Source organism: Sceloporus undulatus, chromosome 4, assembly GCF_019175285.1.
Source record: "Sceloporus undulatus isolate JIND9_A2432 ecotype Alabama chromosome 4, SceUnd_v1.1, whole genome shotgun sequence".
Classification (NCBI taxonomy): domain Eukaryota; kingdom Metazoa; phylum Chordata; class Lepidosauria; order Squamata; family Phrynosomatidae; genus Sceloporus; species Sceloporus undulatus.
Genome location: NC_056525.1, coordinates 222,572,774 through 222,600,539, shown reverse-complemented (window position 1 = coordinate 222,600,539; position 27,766 = coordinate 222,572,774). Strand labels below are relative to the sequence as shown.

At 38.7% G+C, this 27,766-nt stretch overlaps 1 protein-coding gene across 1 annotated transcript in view; it reads right to left on the bottom strand.

Annotated features, from left to right (window-relative positions):
* The window catches only part of GRHL2 (grainyhead like transcription factor 2), a 115,014-nt gene that overhangs the window by 76,244 nt on the left and 11,004 nt on the right, over positions 1-27,766 (bottom strand). The window contains exons 2-7 of the mRNA XM_042465969.1: positions 13,005-13,194; positions 12,117-12,187; positions 10,672-11,068; positions 7,505-7,560; positions 2,861-3,017; positions 1,997-2,108 (exon numbers count right to left, since the gene is read on the bottom strand). Coding sequence (XP_042321903.1) covers positions 1,997-2,108; positions 2,861-3,017; positions 7,505-7,560; positions 10,672-11,068; positions 12,117-12,187; positions 13,005-13,194 — 983 coding nt within the window. The remainder of the gene's footprint in view (positions 1-1,996; positions 2,109-2,860; positions 3,018-7,504; positions 7,561-10,671; positions 11,069-12,116; positions 12,188-13,004; positions 13,195-27,766) is intronic.

Here is a 27,766-nt window from a genome sequence, read left to right as displayed (position 1 = left end):
TTGATGGCCTATTCCTCAGAGTGTTTCCAACTTTTAAGCCTATTTCAGTAAAGAACACCAGTCATTTTCCTGAAGGCAGATTAAGGTAGCAGGAAGAATGTATGATATGGAAGGGTGCTAATATTACATAAAACAGAAATACAAACCTACTGAAACAACAAAGGAGATTATTGCAGGGCAAAAAAAAGTCACTTACACCTGCCGGGATACAGTCACTTACAGGATGCAGTTGGGAATTATCCCACGAAAAATGCTGCCGAATCCACTGGGCGACTGCCTCCCAGCTGCATCCCTCTCCCAGTCATGCTCAGCTGGCTGATTTGCAAACACAGGAAGCTACCGTGTTTGCAAATCGGCCAGCTGAGTGTAGTTGGGAGCCAGGATGCAGCCAGAATGCAGTTGTCCGGTGGCATTTTTCATGCGATAATTCCCGACTTCATTCCCTAATCGACTGTATCCCGGCAAGAGTTAGTCACTTTCTTTTTGTAAGTGATAAGGTCCTAACAGTAAAAGATTCATTATAGCACAAGCTCTTGTGGTTTATATTCAGCTTTTTCAAAGCATCCTTCATTTCTCTCTTTTTCTACAAACACAGATAAACACACTCGGTTATATAATGAAGATTGCTACAGATCAATGAAAGTGTGGGCTTTCAACTGGCAGATCAGGGCCTGCAACTGGCTTACACAGAGTTTATACTGCTGGCACTATCACCATGATCTTTTGATTTGTTTACATATGTATTTGTTGTTAAGAGATGAAGAAAGGAAACAGAGAGAAAAATGGGTAGGAAACAGGCCCATACAGACAGGCCAAAATAAAGCTGCTTCCAGTCACTTTAGAGGTATGCTGTTTAAATGATGTATGTGTCCTAAGAGTCTGGAAGCTGCACTAAAGCTGCACTCCAGTCCTTAGGACTGGATCATGGCTTTGGCACGGCTTCCGGACTATTAGGACGCATGCATCATTTAAATAGCATACCTCCAAAGTGACCCGAAGCAGCTTTATTTAGGCTTGTCTTTATGGGGTCAGAGACAGTATTAAGTATCAGAGCAGAGAGGATAAACATGAGATTAAGCAGTTTAAAATTGGGACCTCATGTTGTCAGGTCATGTTAAAGTAAAATCCCAGTTCTAAAACACATACCATCTGACTGTCTTGATTTGATAGGAACCATCCTGATTCAGCCTGTCAATGCACTTTTTCAGCTGCTTTGAAAATGTCCCAGTGTATCTTTCCTCCTCCCACACTTTCACAGATAGTTTGCACTCCATTAAATCAGCAGGAAGAGAGGAGAGATTGGAACTCAGTAGCCTCAGGCAAAAGCAAAGTGATGCAGCCTCTCCTAGATAGTGTCTTCCTCCTCGTTAATACCTTTTGCCATCTTGACCACACTCTGATGTTGCTTGGCCACATGCTTCCCAGTTATAATTTGTGAAATATTGGAAGGTATGGAAAGGGTTGACAATTGCCCTACTACAGCACTGGTGCACAAAGTGACCCAGTTGGGATTGTCCAGGACTACCTGATTATCCCTACACCTGGGGAAAAAAAATCTGTTTTTGGAAGTGGTTGTTCTTGTTTCTCTGCTAGTGATTTCCAGTCCAACGAAAGGCTCCAGTGAACACAGGAGTTTATCACATGGAAGGAATTTCTCTTAATTTCGAATGAAAAGAAAGTGGGGCCAGAATGCATTCATGTGAATTTGCTAGTTCAGTGAATTTACGTGAATTCGAATTGCATTTGAACTGACTACCCATTGCCTGAAAATAGCTTGCCATTGCCCAAAATTGCATGTGATCACTTCTCACGCAATAATGTGAAACCCCATGATTGCGCTCAGACTGACTTCCCATTGCCTGAAATTGTGTGTGGTAGTCTATCACGCAATAACTTTAAATCCCACGATTGTGTTCAGATTGCCATTGGATTATACTTCCAATTTCCCTTGTCTGATAATGTCCACAGACGCTCCCAAGCCTGCTGTCTCACTCACCAATGTCAAGAACCCTCTGTTTGGCCGTGTGCTGCCGGGAATGCCAGTATTTCCAGTGCTTCAGCTGTTCGTCTCGGTTTTTATCTTCACTGAACACAACCATGATCACACTCTAGAAGAACCATGGAACAATAATCAGATGATTTATGGGACTAAAGGAAGAATGCTTACAAAAAAAATCATTCTTAAGTCTTTTAAATTCTACTATTCAATCACATGTTAAACACAGTTCTGGTGCCTCAATGTGGAAGATCCCTCTTGAAAGCGTTTTCTGCACACCAAACTTAAACATCTTCCATTGCCTTATGAACCATACCTTTTTTTTTAATTCTCCAAATTTTGAAGCACATAATAAAGCTTGTTTTAACTAAGAATTTTTAGTGGTTTGGGGGTCTTTTACGTCTCTTGTTTTGTCTTAGCTGCTTTCTGTAGATTCCCCCCCCCCTTTTTTTTTTTTTGTAAATATTGTAGTGGCCTTGCATTTGTTCTTGTTCATTGTTTATAAGCTATATGGGAAGATTTTTTTAATGAAGAATGACATGTAAATATTTCAAATACTTCAAAATAAAATAGCATATGGAAATAAAAGAAAAAATCTTTTATTGAAATAAATATTTTAAATAAATATTTTAAATAAATGGGAACTGAGATGCAGTTAGTAGTCTAAAACATTTTTCTACAGAAAATCTGTTTTTTCAATAAAACTTGCTTTAATTGCATGCCTTCTAAACCTTCAGGCAGCATTGAGTTTACATTAACAAGAAGAATGCTTCAGAGAGGCAGCATGGAAAAAAACATGCACACAAACACATGCACATACAAGAGAGAACTGATATTATCAATCTCATAAAAAAGCAGCCATACCCTGACTTTGCTGATGGGATGTCTGAAACATTTGTTGTCTCCAGTCTCAGTCAAAGTTATAGCATAAAACTGGCCTTTGTTCAAGTAGGTCATTGGACCTTCTCCTTGTTTTTGACGTAGGGATTTAGTGGCTTCTAAAGTGTACCGAAATGTGCTGCTGTATGAAAAGAGTAAGAACAAAACACTCAAATACAAGGATTTTTTTTCAAAACAAGAACACAATACCCTTATGATCTAAAATTCAGATATCATAGCTGCTTGATATCACACAGTACCAAGCACATCCATACAGAAGGCTGCAGACAATACCCAACTAGATGCTACACCTATTGTACTGAGCTGGACCTGAACAATACAAACGTAGTTCCACAATTTGACAGAGAAAACACTTTTCTGTATGTCATCCATGATGAAAACACAAATGACTGGGTGGCTGGATGGCTGCCACTATAACATTGGCTCCATTTCTCTTGAGTCCCCTAGCCATTCTTTTCTCTTAGAAGGCAAAGCTGGGCATGCCACATAGTCTGCCACTTTCAGGTGCAATGGGGGACACTGTGCCCTTCCTTCTTTAAAGTAAAATATACTGTCAGTTCCAATATGCGTCTTTAAATCAAAGATAGAAATGAGGTCTGCCTTGTCATCTGCTTCTGATATCTAAACCTTCTGAGCTGGCCAAGAACATACCTCTTTCCAAATAATGATAAATGGTATAAATAAGGATAATGGTAAAGACTGGGATGCACAACTGCAATAATCAAATAATGTTACAGAACTAAGTCCTAAATTTTTGCTGTCATTTTTTAAAAATCTTGCATTTTCTGGAAACCTGCTTTTATAGACAAGTAAAACACTGATGATGATGGAAGGGCTTGCACTGGATGGTAGCAAGAATGGAAGAGTTAGAAGACAGAAAAGATTTCAATTATCTTTCTTCTACAATAGTTTGTTGCAGCTCCTCCTGCTGTGAGAAACTGAACTTTGAAAAAACTGCTCCTGTTATTGCCACAGGAAAGGGAGCTGCTATCTCAAGGTGTTAAGACAGGCTATGTGAAACCAAGTTAAGTGTAGAGCTTCGAAATGTTACTTTTGACAGGACAACTCCATGGCCTCTGCTGGCTGTGAGATTCAGGCAGTCTCCAGTCCCAAAAATAACTTTCCCAAGCTCTTCAATCTGTGGCAAACCCAGAGACAAAATGGCACAGGAAGAAGCTACCACACTGAACAGTTCATTTCTCCACTTCAGAAAAATTATTTAAGTAGCAATGTCATATTTTTCAAAATTGAATTGACAAAATGTCTAATATTGATGATAATGGAGTTAACTATCTTTTTCTCTTGCTTTAAAAACAGTTTTGTGTTTTTTTTCTTTTTTAAAAGTTTATATGACAGGATATACTTTGCCACTTTTTAAATATTCTCTTTATCTGGAGGCAATGCAGCTAATGCCTTTGTAATCCAGTCTGCAGAGCACACACCAGAAGGGTCTCATTTCTTCAAATGCAGGGAGGTAAGAAGTGAAGTCCCTTCAGGTGATCACATTTGGGGACCACACCTCATTGTTTAGGATGGTAAAAACAAAAAAGGGGCTGCAAAGAACTTCAAATGCATTTCTCTAAAATGGGTAAACAGCTAGTAAAATGGCAAATGAGTTTCAGTGTAAATAATTGTAAAGAGATACATTCTGCACAAACACATATATACTGATGGTATCTGAGCAGGCAATAACTGTCAAGGAAAGTATCTTGGGCTTGTAGTAGATAGGAGAATTACAACACACAATCTATATTCTGTTGGTTATTTAAAAAGGTAAATTCCATGATATGGTTAATTAGCCGCTCTGATAGCCATTAGGGCTGAAGGGCAGGGTATAAATACCATAAATAAAATAAAATAATAAATTGGGAAAGGGACTGAACATTGCCTATAACATAATGCATTTGTACCAATCTATCATTATTGTTGTTATAGTTTCCAACTTATGGTGACCCTAAAGTGACCCTATAATGGAGTTTTCTTGGCAGGTTTCTTCAGAGAGGCTTTGCCATTGTCATCCTCTGAGGCTGAGAGAGTGTGACTTGCTCAAGATCACCCATGGCTGACCCAGGATTCAAACTCTGGTCTCCTGAGTCCCAATCCAATGCTCAAACTACTACACCACACTGGTCTATAGTGCAGCCATATTTGAAATTCTGGTTAAAATTCTGGCCACTGCATCTCAAAAATGAAACAGCGAAGAGTTGAAAAAGAAACAGAGACCCACAAAGTAACATCACAACATTTTCAGCATTTAAGCTTAGATATATGATGTATTAAAAGTGTATACAGGGAAGTTTTTTTTTTTACCCCTTCTCACTAGATACCAGAGTCAAGGTTTACCAAATAAAGCTAAATGGTGGAAGGTTCAGGACAACAAAAGGGAGTATTTTGTATGCAATGCATTGCCAAATTATGGAATTCACTAGCACCTGTTGCAGAGCAGACCACCAAGCTGAGCAGTTTTAAAAGGGGATTGGACAATCCCATGGAGAAAAAGATCATTAATAGCTACTACGCATGGTAGCTGTATTGTACCTCCAGGATTAGAGGCACCACACTTCTTTCTCTGAGGAAGAACGGTGGGAGAGGCAGTAATGGCACTGAGCTCAATGAGACATATTCACAAATCAATGTGTAAACAATTACAGTCTTAGATTATGAAATCTGGATCCAATTGATTATAAAGTCTGAATCTGCACATGGTAGAGCTACACCAAAGACAATTAGGGTCTGTTGCTGCTTATGCTATGTAAGTCATGGGCTAGGATATGACTCTATAGTCACAAGTGCTTGTAGTGGCTAATGGAACCTGGAGTCACTATAAGTACAATAGAGATTCTGACCTTATGGTACCTCATTAAGAGACTAACAGCTCTTAAAAATAATACAATTTAATTGATCTTATTAAAATGCAATATTTACTATGATTAAAATGCAATATTTAATATGATTTGTTTGCAAACTCTTCAGCCCTTCCAATTAAGGCAGAAAAAAATCAGAAAAGTTTGAAACAAAAATCTTTAATTTAAATTCTTCTGTAGGTCTACTGATATATTGTTTTATTATTCAGTAATTATCACCAGTAAAAATGGGGAAAGGTCTTTAAATTCTTACTGCAAACTAAAATCAGTCTGAAGAAATAATCCTGACCATTGTTGAATCAATAGTAATTTGGACCATTTGAGAACAGAGAGTACTCCAAACTCAGACATTATATTCCTGACCAATTTTGCAATATCTCGTAATGCACAAGTTGTTGATTTAGTCATATATACAGACCAATTTCTTATTTGTATTATGGCCATGAGGCCTAAAAGTATGAGGGGAAATCAACAGATATAATTTCTCTACATTTGCATGTGATTCTGTTCTATGTTCCATTAGCCATATATGAAACAACTGCTGATAGAGGTTGTGTGTGTGTGCTCAATTTGCCTGTCAATTTATGGCGGCCCCATGAATTTAATAGAATTTTCTTTGACAAGGAATATTCAGAGGTGGTTTTGCCAGTTCCTTTCTCTGAAATATAATCTAAAGCTCCTGGTATTCATTGGCAGTCTCCTATCCAAATACTAACCAGGGCTGACCCTGCATAGCTTTTTGCCTTTTTTGTTATTATTTCCCAGCTAGTGTACTTTTCCATGGGGCAATTCACACTAGTGTGTAAATATAGCAACCATGTATATAGATCCAGTCATGCATTTCCACCTGGTCATCACTCCTTTTCTTAAGGAGGGGGCAATGAGGAGTAGTTAAGGAGGTGTCTCCTTTTTCTTATATCAATGCAGAACAATCCACACACAACTGCAGTCGCATGGTATAGTAATATAGGAAAACCACTCCCAAGCACTCCCTGCTGTTCATCTGTGCAATTTATTTATCTATTTATTTTTTGTGGAAGGAGGCCAGTCTTTAGAGTGGGGGTTTCAACTAATATCCAGGAACAAAGTGAAGGAAAAATCCCCATTGGGCAGGCATATATCCAAGGTACAGTGGACCCTTGTTATACGCTGGGGTTTGGTTCCAAGATCCCCCGTGTATAACAAAATCCGTGTATGCTCAAGTCCCATTAAATATAATGACATAGCACAATGGTGTCCCTAATAAAAAATGGAACATCAAGGTAAATTTATACTTTTTTGGAACATTTTCAAACCGTGTATGCTTGAATCCATGTATAAAAAATCCGTGTATAAGAAGGGCCAACTGCATTCATCGTTTCATTATGTGATACAAATACTGTCCATTAAATGTATCAGTGACATCCACTATCTCAATTTGACAGGAAGGAAATAAAATGCTAAGTTTTCAGAGTTATTTGTAATTATTGTCTCCCAAATAACACACATACTAAGTTTCAGCTCTTTCTCTTTAATGAAAAAATATACAATATAAAAATATACAATTCTGGTATCACTGGTTAGTGAGTCAGTGAATGGAAAACAGGGAGGGGGGATTCTGAAGGAGGGAACCAAAATGTTCTGAATGAAAGCAGTGACCACTACTTATAAGATAAATAAAACTGGAGTCCTGTCTGCCATACATGTTACACTACAGACTCCATAAATCCATTTTTTCCAATATTCACCAACTGCTATTACTTACGTGGCTGTCTGTTCATAAATATATTCCTCAGGTCCCACAGAACCACTGCGATATTTCTGGAAGAAGGAGAAGAAGTATGCATCAAAGGTAGATAGGGGTTGCCAATTCAGGATCATCTCAGGCCCTGAGGTTTTCAGGCCAAAACCTGACACTTAGGAATGGTCGCCAGTAATGTTGCTAAACATTATAAATGTTATATTCACAATTTGTCATTCAGACACACACACATAGCTGAACTCCCCCCAAACAAGAATTTGAACCCTTTTTTAATGCCTGAAAATGACAAATGAAGACGGGAGACTCAAGACCAGGCCCGGCACCCCAAAAGTGGGTGAGTTGCTGACATTGTCATGGCAGTCAAAAGATAATTCATATGATTACCTGATTTATCTGTGAGTTAATTTTCCATGAATTTACATATGGTTAAAGTGGCTTGGCTCCAGTCTTAGTCATGCTTAGGATATATTTGATCAAATCACTGAGGCTTAATTAAGTCATGAATAACAAGTCACATAACTGAAGTAGATGATGAAGGCATTGAAACAATTGAAGATTTTTCATATCTTGGTTCAGTCATTAATCAGAATGGAGACTGCAGTCAAGGACTTGAAATGCCAACTATAAAGGTCTAGACAATAGCCTAAGGTATTAAAATATATCAATGAATACTAAAACTAGGATTGTCCATGCCATTGTAGTTCCTCATTTTTACATATGGCTGTGAAAGCTGGACTGTGAAGAAAGCTGATAGGAAGAAAATCAACTCATTTGAAATGTGGGGCTGGAGAAAGTTTTACGAATATCATGGACTGCTAAAAAGACAAATAAATGGATGCTAAAGCAAATCAAGCCTGACTAAACTGAGACTGTCATACTTTGGCCATATCATGAGGACACATAATGCTTGGTAAGGTAGAATGCAGTAGGAAATGAGGAAGGAAGCCATGGTCCGGATTCTACAAGGCCTAAGCAGGGCTGTTGATAAGGTGACTTGCAGGTCTCTCACTCATAGGTTTGTCATGAGTCAACTTGATGGCAGTTAACAAGATGTCACATTGGTTTTAATGGTTCTAATGTAAGCACAACTAAATTTGGACTTAGTTTTTTTTTTTTAATTTTGAAGCCAGACACATATTTTGATTTTACATGAGGCACAGGAGAAGGCATTTTAGAAAAGGCATTCACTTCCATATTGGGGGGAAAAGAGATCACAGAAGTAAAAAAAGGATAATGGGGAAATAACTTACATCCAAAATGTTCAATTGCCTTAGTATTTTCTTCAGTTTAAAATTTGGAGTTGACCTAAAGCCTATTCACATGTTCATCCCTAGAAAACTAAAACATAAATCCTGGAAAAATTATTGTTTTGACTACAAATTCCATATCCAGAGTTTCCAAACTCTGAAAATTAGATGGGAGAGATAGAAGGAAGAACAGGAATGAGACCATTAGATCTGCCACCTCCATCACATCCTTATTACATGTCCCCACAGTTCTGTCTTCATTGAAGTGATAACTTTGGTAGTAGGAAGCCTTCTCTACCCATATAAGACTAACAACACTGACTCAGTGGCACTGTCAGGATAAAGGGACACTGAGGTGGGTTACAGACCGCCATTTCGGATGTCCTTAGGACGTCCCAGTTTGAAAAAGGGGCGTCTCTTCTAGACGCCCCTACTCCTATTACGGACTGAGTCCGTAACAAATGGCGGCGGCCATTCCACACGGCCGCCGCCATTTTGACGTAGCGGATGCTGTGTGTCCGCACATCGCACGGCGGAAGTGACGCCATGAGTGCGCAACTAGCGCCTCACAGCGTCCCTTCCGGGCCGCAAGAAGGAGCACATTTGGCTGCTGCAGTTCCCGGATGCTGCAACCGGCGGCGGCAGACTGCTGCTTCTCGGCGGTCTGTAACGCACCATAGATAGAACTATAGACCACTTAGACAAAGAAGGTGCCAGGCACAAAGAAAATTTCACTCTGTAGCTCTTTGGAAAGTTTAAAGGACACTTGGGCTCACAGCGACTAGATCTGAGGGCCCCTCAAAGCTATGGAGCTCTGAAATTCTGCCCTGTGGACCAACCTCAGCAGCATTTTTGTGCACTACGTTTCAGAAGCCATTATTCAGGCCAGATAATAAAATTTATGGCTGATATTAAAGACTGTTTTCCTCAGTGTAAAACAATATAATATCATGCCTACTGATGAATTTGATAAGTAAAATAATATATTATTGTTATTTCCAATACACACACAAAGTTATAATGTAAGATAGAAGAACAATATTATCTCTTCATTATTCCACTACTGAGAATTATTCTGTATTATATTGCTTTTATATTTCTCCTTTCTTTCAATATGGGATTCAAGGCAACTATATGAGAAAGAACAAATTACTCATAATACATTCATTAAAACTTCCAGGACAAAATACAAAAAGTCACCAGTAAAACATGATCAATTATAGCATTAAAATAATACACTAAAGAGTCAGGGAGAATAAAATAGTAATGTTGATTTCAGTTAGACCTTCATGGTGAGAAAATTCCATAGCTGGGACAGAACTTAGACGAAATGTGTTACAAGTAACAATATTACTTACTTACTACTATGTTACCTTTGAGGACAAAAATGGATAATGCAATTACTTAAAAAAATATATAGCTAACCTGTAACATTATCTCAAAATTTTGGCTTGTGTCCTTTTGGTATGACTGTGATATTATTAAGTTATTAAAAAGTAATGCATCTTGTGTCATGCTACCTACAAGTAACAAGCATCAAGTATAAAAAAGTAGAACCAAAAAGTTAGCTTTTGCAATAAATAACCGTTCCAAGCACTAACACAAGGCATACATACTGAGAAGGCTCTCTGATTGCCTCTTGGTTCATCTTCCATAATGGAGGACCCAGAGCAGACTCTCTGAAGATGGCTATTGGAATGCTCTTATCCACTATGGGCTGAGGAAAGGTTTTATTTCAAATCCCTGTTTAGTCATGAAGTTCAATTGGTGGCCTTTTGTGAGTTATTATGTCTCAGTCTGACCTATCTCATATTGTGTGGGGATCAAATGGGAGAAGCTTGTTTGAGGAAACATTGGACCCATATGTGACAACTAAATAAATAAGAACTTCCACACTCAACAGTGCCCAACCAATGAACATACCTCTGCCCCTCCATCTTTAAAAGTATCACTGTAAGTACTATCTGGAGTGCTGCGCTGATCATCTTTCACATACGTTGAATGGGCAGTGATGCTTGGCACTTCATAATGTGCATGTTCAAATATAACTCCTCGGTGTTCTTCATTTTCTCCCCGTGCATAATGCACAGATGGAGCCATATAAATAGGTGTGTACTCTTCTGCTTTCACTACCATAACTCCTGTCACAGAAATGGAGGTTGGGCTTCCAGATACATTTGAATTGAACTGCTCCCTTTTGGAAATCTCCAGCTGCTCCTGATTCAGGGAAAGGTTTACTGGCACAGTTTTCAAGACTTGCACTCTGTTTTCACTGCTGTTGTTCAGGTTACTCTGAGTTTCACTGGTGGAAAGACAGTTTCTGAGTGAAAAAAGGAAACAAACAAATAATGCACTCAGTTTAAAAATGTGGGGAAAGGGGGATGGAACTTCCTCAAATTAACCTACCGTATTTTGATTTTATTATTATGTATCTAAATACTGAAGCTATTGTGTTTTGGCAAGGTTTGACTATGATGATTATATATATATATATATATATATATATATATATATATATATATGGAGTTTCTGCATTACAAATTTTGCAGAGCAATAGTACTGAAATATTTTTATGTGGTAAGTGGGAATGAACTGTAAGAGCATTTTTCTGAACCACACAATTATTTGACAGAAGAACTATTTGTGCTTGGTCTCAAAGAAGAATAAACAATGCTTTTATTTAAGTCCTATTGATTTTTACTTAGGTTGCGTCTGCAATGAAGAAATAATCCAGTTTGACATCACTTTAACTGCCATGGCTCAATGCTATGGAATCCTGGGATCTGTAGTTTGTTGTGGTACCAGAGCTCTCTGACAGAAGGCTAAATATACCACAAAACTACTAATCCCAGAATTCCTTAGCACTGAGCCATGGCAGCTAAAGTGGTGCCAAACTGGATTATTTATGCAATGCAAATGCAGCCTTAAATGTCTTTAAGAAAACTTCCCTCAAGTTTAGTCTTCTAGTTATGGGGGTTGAGGGGAAGCTGTGATACATGGCTTCCATAGAGAACCTCAAGACATGAGCTAGGAGAAATTCTTGTGGACCTGATATTATAGCACTTTGGGAAGTCATTTGCTTTGCTTGCAGACTTCCATAATCTTCACAAATTGTCCCTTTTGCCCTCCTCCCCTTGCTTGTCATTTACTTGATTTAAAATGAAAAGTTTGACTAATTTTATTTTGAGCTATGTGTCACAGCTGCTTTCCTTAACAGCCTCCTCTTCATGGTGTTTTTTGGAACTCAAGGGTGGGAGGGTGAGAAGAAAGATAATCACAAGGCATCATGCTTGTTTTCTGTCCATAACCAATCAGACTGTTTGTTTTATATTTATTTTCTTGGTGTGCTATTTTCAAAAATACTATACCTTTTATCCTGTTCTTCTTGATTATCACTCACTTTATTAACAGACAATGATCTTGTCTTATCCTTGGGAATCTGAAACAAGAGGATACTTGTTAGATGAGTACAATAGTAATGTTTATTTGTAAAAAAAAAAAGGGGGGGGGATGTTTCCCTAAGGCCAAGACTGGCCAGAAGAGCTTTGATTATGTATGGTAGGGCTGGTGGCTGGTAGGTCATATTTAATTAATGAGACTTCCAAGGAAGTCTTCCAAGTGAAGACTAAGAGACAGAGCAAAACCTTGGAGGATGACCATAAACTGTAGATACAGTTGTGCAGGAGAATGTAACCCTTGAAAGAATCTGATCCAAATCATTAAGGATTTGTTATTAAGGCCCCATTTACACTACAGAAATAACCCGGTGTGAAACTGGGTTATTTCCACGATGTTCCTACTGGCCCTGAATACACCCAGCACCATTTGCAGGGGGGGGCATGGAAAAACCTCCATAAGCCAGTGTATTTGACACTGGGTTCTTAAGCATGTCTTTTTTAAAGGTCCAGAATGATCCAGATCTTTGGCTGTGCAAGTATGCTACCAAACTGATCCAGATTGTGGGGATTGTTCCTAGGCATGGTGGTGCCTCCATGTTGAAATGAAGCTGCACATTGCCTCAGAGAAATTCGGTCGCATTAAACGTAGTGGGAACATCAATCCTGTATTGCGTCACCACAGAGATCCGGATCTCCACAGGACAAAAGCGTAGGTATGAATGCCCCCTAATAATAACCAGCATCTTAATGTGAGCCTGAATATGCAGTAGAAACTAGAGCAGCTTGAACAACAGAGGATTAAATTGCTCAGGGACACAGTTTTCTAGGAAGCCAAAGTACAAAATGTGAGCTCCCAACCTTATAATAATCATACAGTAATCCAAGGGCAGCAGCACTGTCTTCATCCCCATTGATGCTCATCATAGCCTTGGTAGCCGCTGTTAAGGGATTCTCCAGATAGGACTTCCAAGCCTCATCTTCACTGGTGTAGGCTCTTCTGGTATTGAACTGAGCATCACTCGGCACTATAGTCACAAGCCGGTTTTTACTACAGTTTGAAAACAGACAGACACATATAAAAGCATGTAAGGATACCCAAAATATTTTCCTTCCAATTCCACAAATCCTATTCAGATTTCAGTGGTGCACCTTATTTTAGATTGCACATTCATGCCCCCCCCCACACAAACACAAAACCCAAACAATATAAAAGTAGTTTTAAAAAATGAGAGTCTTAGGGAAAGAGAAAAAAATATGGTTAAATATTCCCTCATGCCAAGGATGCACTTCTGTTGGACTTGTGGTTTATAGCAGTGGGTGATTTGATCATTTTAAACCAATACAGCTAGAAATGTGATGAGCTTGAGGATCCCATGGTGAATTGCTTGTCTGATGCAAAGGTTGGAAACATCACATGTCATCTAGATTAGTGCTTCTCAGGCTACCTGATGTCAGAGACTAGCAGGGTTTACTTTCCAATGTGGCAGGGACTGGCATCATATTTGTGCCCATTGACTACAACAGTATCTTTTATTTCAGGTAACTTGCCACAAAGCACCAGCAAATAACTTGCAGACTGGCACCAGCACGGACCACCACTAAGACTAGCACTGATATAGATAAACTGTCATGCAATAGATAGGTGCTGTTCTTGTTATATCTCTTCTTATGATGATCCTATTACAGGGATTTCTTGGCAAAGTATGGTCAGTGGAGGTTTGCTATTGCTGAGAGAATGCAACTTGTCCAAGATCAGCCAGTGAGTTTCCATGGCTGAATGGGAATTTGGGTCCTAATTCAACACTCAAACCAGGCTTAGGAGCAGTCCATTGTTTTGGTGTGCATTGACAGCAGTGATGTCAGGGATTATAACAATTAAGTCCTTTAAGACAAATGGAGGTTTTAAAGAAGAGGTTGAAAGTGAAGACCGCCAAACGAACTTCATCTGGAATGTTAACTATTCCTTACATGGCACCAGTTAAACAGGTAAAGCCAAGGCGTTTCAGTGTAGCAGATTACACTGGTTTAGGAAGAAGGGTTTTATATTTGTTAGTTACTGGGAAATTTTTCTGGACAAGGTTGGCATATATGAAAAGGATGAACCAGGCTGGGACTAAACTGCTGGTATGTAAAATTACAAAGGTGGCAGAACAGTTTTTAAACTGAACATTGGGGGAAGGTCAACAGGAGTTGAGAAGTATCCACTTTGGCTGGAATCATTGTCAATGTATGAACACACACACAAAATAATTATGTTGCCCAAACAGGGATGGGGTGGACATGGATATGACCATTCAGCCAGATATGATAGCCAATCAAAGAGGCCTAAGTGGGAAATGCATGTGACAGAGACAACTGAAGTGTGTGTGTGTGTGTGTGTGTGTGACAGAAATCTCAAAGCCAAAATGGAAGAGCTGGGATCCTTGCTTTTAAGGCATAGGTGGAACTTATATGGCTTTCCATATGTTTTCTTCCAGTATTCCTCAACATTGGCTATGCTGGCTATGGCTGTTCACAGCTGCAGTCCAACCACACCTGGAGGGCTGCATGTTTCTCATTCCCATTTTAAAGGAAAACATATTGATCATAAAAGAATGGCAGAATGGAGAGACCAGAGAAAAACATACAGTCATCTCCAGATAAAACGGTATAGGAGTGATAGGAAAGGGTGTTCTGGAGGTGATATAACTCTGTCTACTAGGGAGGGCATTACAGGAAATAAGCTAAGAAACTTGAAGTGTCTGGTTCAAAGGGTCTCTACTGGTAACAATATCAAAGCAATTTAGTAATGAATATAGACATGCTATTTGTTGTGGTTGTGTGCTTTCGTTTCTGACTTATGACAACCCTAAAGGGATCACAATATTTATTTATTTATTTATTTATTTTTATTTATTTGGTAAGCTTTGTTCATCTTTGTTTTCCAAGGTTGGAATTTTATAATCTTTTATATTTCAATTACATATAGTTTGCTTTATATATTGTATTTCATCAGGATGGCAATATAACACCTCCAGTATCAGAAGCAATATGCTTATACTACTGGTGGGCTCCCCATAGATAACTAACTGGCCACTAGTGAACAGAATGTTGGGCTAGACAAGCCTCTTGTCTGAATATGTCTCTTCTTATGTCCTTACTTAACAATTTAAAAAACAAATAATTGGACTTTTTGTTAGCACCCTCTGCATAGCCTGCACAATATTTTGGGGTCCTCATAATTTTATATCTCATATCTAGAGATAGCATGTTTTTGAGAGATAAACAACCTTTCAGGAACATGAAGTCAGGTTCCCAGCAAAAAAGGAACATGTCCCAAGGCATGTACACATCCAGGTAATGGGACAATGACACCTAAGGACCCTATCGCATGGGCTTAAAGGAGTGGCTTACCTTTCCCAAATTCAGTGCTAATTTGGGAGGCAGCCAGTTCCTATCACACATAAATCGCTGCCCGGGTCTCTCCCAGATGCAGCCAGGGTTGTCTTAGCTGGCTTCTAAAATGGCTGCAAAAGTGTCTTAGACGACCCTGGCTGCATCCGGAATGGACTTGGGCAGCAATTTATGCGTGATAGGAATTGGCTGCCTCCCAAATTAGCACTGAATTTGGGAAAGGTAAGCCACTATTTTAACTCCTTGCAATAGGGTCCTAAGTGGGTGTATTAAGCACTCTTTCCTTCCCTCAAGTCATTTGCATTTTCTCTCACAACTTGAGACAAAGGATCTCCTTGCACCCAAAGGAGTAAGCCAACTTCTCTACCAAATCTCTGTTTGTGCTCCCAGCCAAACTTCTCTGTCCATCCATCCTGCGAATATTCTGATCCAATAATTGTTTTTGTCACACTAAAATTAAGTGCATCAACCTGTCTGGAATCCCATTGTCAATTCCTGGGATAGGACATCCAGCCGTTGTTACCAGGTGAGATAATTCACCACTTGGGGGTATATTTTGGGTATAAATATGGTTCCAAATCCTAATCTCTGGGCACACAGGTGGCATACACATCCACACTCTGTATGTTTTGTGTCACCCTCAGACTTTCCAGTCTGAGTCACTCCAGCTTTCCATGGTCTACTCATCAGACAGGTAATTACCACTTCACTGCAAAACTCTAAAACTCTGCTATCACCTTTCTGTTTTTCCATTTCAGTTAGCTCTGAATGCTGTGTCTGTGTGAATTGCTTTCTTGTGTGTGTGACTGCACTCTGCATATTTTCTAAATAAAACTCTCTTAATTTACCTCAAACCTGCAGTTCTCCTCAGTTAGTACTGGTATAAACAGGTGCAAAGAGTCCAAGGTTTATCAAGCTTCTTGCAAAAGCTAACTTCCCCAATATTTTGAAGTAACGCTGATAGTTGGTGGGAACCTCCCAGTCCCCCCCATCTTTCTTTGATTAATACTAAGTACACTGTTAAAACACAAGCTGAAACCCTAAATACATATTGTGCCTGAAAAGTTCACTTTAGAAGGCACAATGAGTTATTAATTTTCATTAGTTCTTGGGATTTTTTTTTTTTTTTTGTATTGCTGAGTAAATCAATTTGAAATAGTTACCTTATGTGGTATGTGCCTTCAAATCACTTGTCAACCTAATGTCAACCCCATCAATTTCCTAGGGTTTTCTTAGGTGAGGAATATTCAGAGATGGTTTTGTCAGTTCCTTCCTCTGAAATATAACCTAAAGCACTTGGTATTTGTTGGTGGCTTTACATCCAAGTCTCATAACGTGCTTAACGGGATCAGTTCTCTAAAAGCTGTTTCTATTCTCCATTTATCTTCATGGCAGAAATACTGCTACAAATATTTTAGCCTTTAACTTATATACAAATGAAACAATAGTTAAAAACAGGTGGCAAATCTGCATCACACCTGAGCCCAAGGGAAAATAGACTACTATGAAACCCTATAAAATTCATGGGGTCACCGTAAGTTGACAGGTGACTTGAAGGCACTCATACACACATATGAAACCATATAAGACCCTTTTAGTGTGCCTGGCCTTGTTATGATCACTCCTAAGAGCTTAATTCAGCTTCTGAATGCTTTTCAAAAGTAGAAATGAGGCACAAAAGTCAACAGTAACTAACAAAACAAGGGTTTCTTGGTTTTTGTCTCTAAGGTCTACACAAAGAACAACCACAGCATCATCACTTGATGAGGGGAGAGATACACGGCCTATTAATACAGATGATTGTCTGGAATGAAATGGCCCTAACTTCCCAGAATCTCTTGCTCCTAGATCAGGTGTCTGACACAAAAACACACAAAAGTACAGGATCAAAGGCTGGCATTATACTTGGCCACAGAGGCTGTTGCCATATATTTCCACAATGGGGAAAGAATGGAATACAATACATTTCCTCCAGCCCTATCAAGATTGAACTAAAGATATAGCACATTTCCATTTGACTGGTTGCAAGTGCTGTTGGGAAAAACTATCATTTTAAGGAAGAACCTCTAGTGAAAGCTTCCAACTTCAGCAATCAACAAGCGCTCAAAAAATGAACATCACTCACTCAATCTACAGTAAATATCAAAAATCCACAAAACAGTGATATCTTTATTCAATCACCTAAAATGCACAAAATACAAGATTCAAGCTTTTGAAGCTCACTGACCTTTTCATCAGACATTCTTCATTTGGCTCCTACCACCCACCCCCTGGCAGCTGCCCCTGCACAGGTTGACACCTGGCTTGGGGACACCACTGCCGCTAGTTGATGCTCTCAACTGGAGATGCTAGTGACTGAATTTAAATCTGGACTCTGCCCTGCTCTCCTATATGCAAGGCTTGTCCTCTTCTCTTGAGTTGTGATCCCCCATTGTCTATATATACTAGATTTGTACTGCCTGTTCAGCTCATATGCAGAATGTATTGTAAGAAAGAGGCTTGGACACAGAAGGAGGAGGAGTGAAAACAGGAAGAAGGTATATCAAATATCTAAGATATATAGACAACATCATAGTACTAGCAGAAAACATCACAGACCTGGAACAAGTACTAAGAAAGATCAAGGAATAAAGTGCAAAGGCAGGCTTACTGTTTAACAAAAGAAAACAAAAATAATGACTGCGGAGAATCTACACAAATTCAATCTAGACAATGAAGAAATAGAAATAGTAAAAGAATTCTCATACCTGGGATCAAATATGGATAGAAACAGGGACTGCAGCCAGGAAATCAGAGGAAGATTAAAAATGGGGAGGGCAGCTATGAAAGAACTAGAAATGATCCTAAAATGCAAAGATATACAACTGAGCAGAAAAGTTAGCATCTTACAAACCATTGTATTCCCTATTACCATGTATGGATGTGGGAGCTGGACAGTTAAGAAAATAATGTTGGGGAAGAGTGCTGAGGATTCCACAGACAGCCAAGACAAACAAATAGATCTTAGAACAGATCAAATCAGAAATCTCCATGGAATACAAGATGACAAAACTGAGGCTGTCGTACTTCAGACACATCACGAGAAGGCACAACACATTGGAGAAAACAATAATGCTAGGAAAGGAAAGCAAAAAGAGAGGAAGGCTACCTGCTAGATGGATCAACTCTATAAAAGAGGTCACAGGTATGAATTTGCAGGAAGTGAACAGACAGTGTGGACAGGGAGCCCTAGAGATGTCTCATCCATGGGGTCGCCATGGGTCAAGATCAACTCAAGAGTGGTTAACAACAAACAAACAAAACCTCCATTGCAAAGGACCTTACAACTCAGCTGATTAAAACAACATTTTTATACAGCAAACCAGTAAGGTGAACAACAGTGATATGTCTTTGTCAGAAAAAGTGATACAGTGGATCCTTGTTATCCACTGGGGTTTGGTTCCAGGATCCCCCATGGATAACAAAATCTGTGGATGCTCAAGTCCCACAAAATATTAATGACATAGCAAAATGGTGTGTCTTGTATAAAATGGAAAATCAAGGGTTGATATCAAGAATTGATACTTTTAAAAAATATTTTCAAACTGTGGATGCTTGAATCTGTGGATAAAAAAATCCATGGATAAGGAGGGCTGACTGTATGTCCTTTCTCTATTTTGATATGTTTACTCTGGCTGCTCAGCAAAAGCCTGTCTGATGCAGGATATCCTATCAGCAATACTGTTACCAGTATCATAGGCCTGTTACAGACTGCCAAAATAAAGCTGCTTCGGGTCTCTTTGGAGGTATGCTATTTAAATGATGCATGGGTCCTAAGAGTCCAGAGGTCGCGCCAAAGCCACACTCCATTCCTAAGCACTGGAGTGCAGCTTTGGTGCAGCTTCTGGATTCTTAGGGTGCATGAATCATTTAAACAGCATACCTCCAAAGAGACCCGAAGCAGCTTTATTTTGGCAGTCTGTAACAGGCCATAGTCTCTTGCCACATAGAAGCATGCACCAGGGAAAGGTAGTGCTATGGTGGGCCTAGGATAGAAAGTGAAAATTTAAAACTTTGCACAGTTGGTATAATTTGTGCACAATAAAAGAGCTCAACTTTTCTAGGCATGGGACATTGCTTGCCTTTATTACAGAATGTTATTATTGTTATTACTGAAGAGAACACTTGTGCATAATTATAAAATATATTGCCATAAAAGCAATTTGCTGATTGTATTTTGCTTTAAAAGTAAGGTGTTGATTGCCCCACACACACACACACTATTATTCCTGAATGCAGACACACTTCTTTAGATGTTTGAAAAGAGAGAGCCAACGCTGTTGCTTATCTAACATAACTTTTTATAGGTACCATTTCCGCAAAGTGAGTGGCAGAAGGAATATGGGGGAGGGAGATAAGGCATGGGAGGAGATGATAAAAACATGGGGGAGAGAGACTAATGATTATACATTCAGTGGTACTAGTTGGTGTGTTTCAACAGCTCTGCCAACAACAGAAAATGAACCATGACTTAACCTTCATCCAACAGTGCTTCCCTGCTGTTTACAAATATCTTAAAAAAAAAAAAAGCTCCAAAAACTTTTAAGGCTAGCTATCTTGTTGAGGTTAAACTCAACCTAGATTTGACCTCTCCTCCAGGGTAGGCTTAATTGGCTTTGATGTTGGCTAACTGAGAATGACCAAGGAGGCAGATAACAATCTATAAATTAAGCAACCTTAAAGCCAGATGCAGCCCAGAAGCCAGGATTAATCTCCTTCTTCACCCTTGTTCTCAAACTTGTTAATTATAAGACACCAGGTGGGGTGGGGGGAGTGTTCAAGAGTAGTGGGCTTTTACAAATCAAGGAAAGACATTGCTTCCACCACGCGCTTTAAGGTTCCAACCAAGAACTCTGAAAGCAGAGATGAATGAAGGGACTGCTCAGGTTGTGCCCCTTCAGGCCTTTGGATTTGTTAAATCTGCTCTCTAGCAAAAGAAGCAGCTAGTAAGCAACATGAAAGTCAATCTCTTGAAGATTCCTTCGTCCTGAGCTACTGACTGATGGATGCAGCAGTGGGATGATAGTTGTGATGCACAAGAATTTTTACATGTCTGTCAAATATGTGGCGGGTGAGAAAGAACTGGCAGTTTCAGAAGGGAGATCAAGGGCTTTTAAGAAAAAACTCTTAATTAGTTAATTTTCAAAGCATTAGATTAAGTACATCAACTTGCATCAGCCCTAGCCAGAATAAGTAGTGGTGAGGAATGCTGTATGTTATGGTAATCAAACAATAGCTGGAGAGCTGGTTGAATCACAGCCCTGCAGGGAGAGATGCACATTGATGCTACTGGAAAAAGTATCAATTTCTCCTGTTCTACTTGCATCCTACATAGTTCTATTAATGTCTATAGAGAAGTCCCTTATCAAATTAAGCATAGCTGGTAATACATTCACTGTCTTTGTTTTTAATGTCATAGAATTTCCGATTTCTATGTATGGATGTAAAAACTAGAATATGAAAAAAGCTGAAGGGAAGAAGATCAGTTTATTTGAAATGTAATGGAGGAAAATTCTATGGATAAGCTGTTGTTGTTGCTGTTGTTGTTGTGTGTGCCTTCAAGTTATTTCCAACTTACAGCGAACCTATCACAGGGTTTTTTTGGCAAGATTTGTTCAGAGGAGGTTTGCCATCGCCTTCCCCTAAAGCTGAGTGTGTGACTGACCCAAGGTTACCCAGTGGGTTTCATGGCCAAGCTGGGAATCAAACCCTAGTCTCCAGTGATGTAGTCCAGTAATCAAAGCATTACATCACGCTGACTCTCATGGATTCCGCAGACCACTAAGAACTACTAAAGAGATAAGTAAGTAAGTTCTAGAGTAGATGAAGCCTGAACGTTCACTAGAAGCCAAAATTACTAAACAGAGCCTGTCATACTTTGGACTTATGAACAACATGACTCATGGGAAAAGACAATAATGTATGGTGAAGCGGAAGGCAGTAGAAAAGGAAGACCTCAATCAAGGATGCTACAGCCCTTGCTTTGCAGAGCAAACAGCCTTCGCAGGGTTGTCAATGACTGGGGCTTGTGTAAGTCTCTCATTTGTAGAGTTGCCATTAGTTGAAGCCAACTTGATGGCAAATAACAGGTACCTATTTAAAGAGATATTCTAGTTTAATGGATGGCTATCTAGTCTGCTAGAGCTGGCTCCAATTGCAGATAATGTCCCACATTTCTACTGCTACTCATCCACCTTCCCAGGGAGAGAGCAGGTGATCAAGTAAATAGGAAATAGCGGAAAATTAAGATTTTGTAATACAAATTTGCTTTCTAAAGTGTAGAGGCATCAGTGCCCTCTGTCATTGGCCCTGCATTGGGGTGGATGGGTGAAAAGAACCCACTTTTCTGTATATTCACATCTGTATACATCAGTGACACCCAGTTATCCCAGCTGCAGAGCCTGAATAAGCTATTTTGGACTACAATTCCCCAAATTCACTACCCATGTTGTCTGAGAGTTTCTGGATATTAACAGTGTTCCATTATACCCCAAAAGATAATGATCATGTATTGATTAGGGAAATGAAGACTTCTTGTTAGATTCACATCCTCAGCAAGACTCATGAGACACTCTGCTGAAGAAAAGAAGATCAGCTATGAAATTCTTTGTTGGGTAAAATTTATTTGCACACACAAAAAATGTGGTTTTACTGCACAGGTAGGGTTTTTTTTGGGGGGGGAGGGTATGTATTTTGCATGAATTGCATTGATTCCTGTCCAAAACTATTGGTTCTTCTTTACAGAAAACACATACTTGAAAATTGCATATGGTTCTTTTGCACAGAAATTGGTATATTTCTGTAAATTGCTTTAATTTTATGCCATATGCACAAATACATGGATTTCATTTCATAAGAATAATATGTAGTTTCCTTGCATGTGCTTGCTTTATGCATAAACCCCAGTATTTTTGCACAGGAATCAGTATGTTATATGAAAAATATATATGCTTTCTGCACAGAAAAACCTTTTGCATTTTTGTGCAGACTAATTTTCCTTAAAGTCTTGAAGTACAAAAAGCACTTGAAAATTGCACAGAAATGGTTGTACTCCTGCAGAGTGGGATGCAATGGCTTCATTACATTTGGCATCACCTGCTGCAGAAACTCATGGTGTCAACTCCCCTCCCATTGATGTCCTCCCATACCACACCATACAGAAATCTAAGTATTTTTTTTGTTCTAATATTACTCATAAATCATAATTCCTGCCTATCACTGCATATCATAATAGTTATGACATAAACAACTAGCAAAATTAAAAGTATGCCTTTAAATTACTATATCACATGCATAGCCTAAATGTATTTGCATGTACATATGTAATTACGGCAAAAATATGGTCAGATGTAATGTCTTTAAAGAAAATTTAAGAAGAATTTTGAGAATGTTTTTTTTAAAAAAAGTAAATAAAAAATTAAATTTTCAAATTTTTACAAGATTTAATCTTGGGCCCTCTCCTTTCTCTTCCCACTGAGCCTCACCTCATGTACACCATCTATTCAGAGTTTTAAAGGGATGCAGCCCATTTCTGCCCAAAGGTAGATGTTTAGGGAGCGGTCGTGTCACCACCCCCCTTAGGGTGTCATCTGCTGTGATCCACACACCCCTTCACTCCCTTAGTGATGCCCCTGGGGGGCTGAAAAATTGTTAAAATTATTATTTTATTGTACAATTAAAATACATTCAACATATACCTAACTCCCCTCCCCCTCCCATCCTATACCTAGATATTATGTAAATATTACATATACATATACTTACATAACATAGACAACCTCTCTTCCCCACATCTCATCATATGCGTGCGCACGCACGCACACACACACACACAAAACTAAAACAACATCAACTAACAAAAAACTTCTGGATAGGTTGTCTTTCCCTATTATTAAATAATATTCCAGACTTTCTCTTTTTTCCATAATATACATGAGATTTATGTATATTACTTAAAATTGCATATTGCATGTTTTTAGACAGATTATTGTTTTTATACTTTGTTTTTAATAATTGTTACTGGAATTGTTTGTAATTGCATTTGTATCTGTATTGTTGTATTATATACCCTGATGTAATCCCGCTTCGATCCATCAGGAGAAGCAAGAAAATACAAATAAAACGTATTATTATTATTACTATTATTATTATTATTTTGCATCATTTTCTGATATTTATTTATTCAGCTACCTTTTACATATCCTTATTACTCTTAATTCCATTTTATTTGTTTTTTTATCAATCAAGAATTTGGTCTTTATATTTTTCTTTGTTGCTATTATTGTCATTATTCTCTCTCTCTCTCTATTTTATACTTCTGTATTTGCTAAGCATGTCCATTTCTTAGCCTGATATTTTCTTATGAGCCACCACTCTTTCTCTACCTTTTCTATTGGTTTAGCTTGTATTAGTGCTGTAAGCATATCCATATTCATCATTTCCTTTACCTTAATTAGCCATTCTTCTTTAGTTGGTATTTTTCCTTTCTTCCAATATCTAGCATAACAGATCTTAGCCATTGATAACATCTCTAGTATCACTCTCCCATGTCTTAATTTGATCTTAGAATTCAACATAAAGGTCATATTTAGCAAAAAGAATTACAGTTCTAAAGACAAAGTTACAACATTGTTAAAAGCATTCATTCTTGCATGTGGGGGCAAAGTAAATTTACATTCCTTGTGGGTATGTTTTCTGTGCACATAACTACTAAGAGATTGCCCTGTGACTCAGAAATGAAAATGAAAATGCCAGTGTGTTGAACATAACATCCCATTTAGGCAGTAACAAAAACCAGAAGGGAAGAACACAAGATTGTGGGCCCTTGAGAAGCAGATACCCAGGACTGGCAGAGGACTTCATTTAACACCTAGAGATCTAATGCTGCACTACAGGGAAGTCCACTAAAGCTCTCTAGCAAATAATTGTAGGTATATCACCAAATGGCAAATTCCAGTAGTCCATAGGATGGAGCACTGGCAATTAGAATGGTATCAGGCTACTATAACTGTGCAGTGTGAATGCACCCTATGCCCTGGTTTAAAAGTGTTATATAAATATTGTAAATAAATAAAGATATCCTGTACTTCTGTTCACTTCCCCAAAGCAGCACTCTTCAAAGGTGTTGAACATTAATTCCCAACATGCCCAAATTGCACTGGCCACAGAAATTATAGCACAACACATTTGGAAGGGGCTGGGTTCAGGCTATAGCAGCCTTTCTCAAATAGTGGGGCGGGCCCCCCAGGGGGGGGCGCGAGGCTCTGTAAAGGGGGCGCGAGACTCTGTTATGCAGAGGTGTACTTATAACAATTTTATAGACAAATGATACTATTTACAGTCACGCGGGGGGCGCAAAATATTTTCTTCTTCCTAGGGGGGGGGCATGACAGAAAATAATTGAGAAGCACTGGGCTATAGCATCAGGTGTGGAGATGTCGGGGGAGTGGGCCTCACTGCCCCCAGTAGATCTTGGAGGGTCACTTCTCTACCACTTAAACTCATGAAAAAAATTCCCCCCAAATACCCTTTAGGGGCATAGGGGGACATCACAATGTTTTGACCCACTTTAAGATGTTTTACTGCCAGGAGAGTTCCATTTTACAACAGAAGGTGAAAAGGAAGTCATTTCTGCTTCACTTCCTATTTTAAAAAAGGCTTCTTTAAAGTTTTTGGAAAAGAAATGAAAAATGTTGGACCTTGGAAGGCCACAAAATCAAACATAGGGGTTTGCATGCAGCCTGTGGACTGCACTTTGAACACTCCTGCTCTTCCAACTGGCATAACTAAAGTGGCAATGTGGCTTGTGAGCCTTAAACTGTAGGAAGTATGCATTACACTGACAAAACCTTCTGTCTGGCAGTGACCGCATATACTCTCTGCTCATTGTTACTTTTTAATGCAGCTCACTTGGTGGAATCAGGTTTAAATCTTTAAATCTGTAAAAGGAATTCAGGCAAGACAAGTGTTAGACATAAGGGTTCCAACTAATCAAATAACAGTCAAAATAGCTTCAGGGATAAAATCAAATTTCTTTATCCTGATAGCGACGGAACAGGAACACTTTTTAAAGGATTTCTTCCAGTGCACCTGATTTGTAAATGCTTACAGTTCAAAATAAATAGGAGCTATAGAAAATAAACTGATTTTATGTAGGGTGGAGATAAGAACAGCTGTGCTGACTGCGGGAATCTGGTAACTCTAGATCAAAAAGCAACATTTTAAAGTTCTGCTTTCAAATATTTTATGCAAGAAGTGAACTTTTTAACCACAAAGAAGTCTAAGTGAATATTTTTATTTCAGGTTAAATATAAGGGAGTTAGAATTCTGACAATTTCAAGATATGCAAGTTCAATATAACATATTAGTAAACTTGTGAGATTCAGTCTCCAGGCAAGAAACCAAGTATTATTGTGCCAGGTTAAATTAGCTTGTACCTTCCAGTTCATGAAGCCTAAACTCAGTACACATTATTCAGAACACCTAATACAATAGAACCCTCAGATTTAAATAAGTGCAGATGAAGTTTTATTTTTTTTAAAAATAGCCTGGTTTCATATATTGATCATGTTCTTGTGTGCCTTCAAGTAGTTTCTGATTTATGACAACCTCAAGGTGAACCTATCATGGGTTTTGTTTTCTTTTTTGCAAGATTTATTCAGAGGGGGTTTGCCCTTGCCTTCCTCTGAAGCTGAGTATACTAATAAGAGTATTCAGGAACTCAACCGAAGCTTAAATATATAACTAAAACAAATACAAGAGCCAGTATGGTGTAGTGATTTCAGTTTTGGACTAAGCCTCCAGGAGACCAGAGTTTGAATCCTTGCTCAGCCATGGAAAACCACTGGGTGACCTTGGACAATTCGCACTCTTTCAGTCTCAGAGGAAGGCAATGACAAACCTCTTCTGAATAAATCTCACCAAGGCAAACCTAAGATGAATCCCCCTTCAGTCACAGAACAAAATAAACTGTCTGAAATAAACACTTTCCTTCTCTTTTTCTATTGTTTCCTTTTGTGGAAATTGTGTATTCTTCACGCCAGGGATTTATCCTAGTATTCTGCAGTGTCACACTTTTGTTAATATTGTTGCTATTATCTTAACTAAAGAACAACAAATCCTATAAGAATATACATTGGATGCACAATAAAAAGAAGTATAGTTGCCCTAGAACAGGGAATTATATGCTTTTTTGTCTATTTGCGTTCTTTTTTAACATTAAAGAATATTGTAACTTTTTAAAATGATACGCTGTCTCGCTCTGCAAACCTTTTTCTGACCCCAGCATTGTGCAGAATAAAGAAAGAACATGACTTTGCAGTGATATCTTCTATGCTGCTTGCTCCCTCTTTCCCAATGCCTGGAGTATTTCATAATATACAAAGACAAGCCAAATTAAATGGACATGAACTGACATGATAGTAAACTGCTACTCCCTCAGGATTTTATTTTATTTGCCAAATAAGAAGACACTATTGTCGGAAGGTAAATAAAAATATTAATCCCTAGATACGACTCCTAGAATTCAAAATATACTGAAATAATTAAGCAAATCTTTTATGCTATTTGGACATAATCACGAGAATGATAGGCATATACAGAGTTTGGGAGAGTTGCTTTTTTTTTACTACAGTTCCAAGAATTCCCCAGACTACATGGCCATTAAATCAGAAGGATTCTGTTAGAATCCTGTTAGTATTCTATTTCGCTTCTGTGGGAACCAGGAGGGGCTTCGCTTGGCGGGTTTCTGCTTGGGAGGGGATTTGGCTTTTGGGGATTCTGTTACTTTGTCTTTGGGAGGGTGTGGTCAGTCTCAGCTAAGAAGCTGAGTGAGGCACATGTCTGATTCTGGATCTATCAATAAAGTGCTGTTGATTATATCAATCAAGCTGACTGGTTGATTGTCTGGGATTCTGGGTGCTAACTCTGACAGATTCTCAAAGTTGTAGTCCCAAAAGAAACTCATTCAAGCTTGAGGCACACATAGTTCTGACTCAAACCAAGGAACCTCTCCACTTCGCTCTGAGTCTAAATCCCAGCAAGTTCCTTAAGTTTTCTTCAAGTGCATTTTATTACAAGCTCATTCCTGTTTAAAATAATAGAATCATAGAGTTGGAAGAGACCCCAAGGGCCATCTAGTCCAATCCCCTGCCATGTAGGAACACACAATTGTAGCACCCCCCAACAGA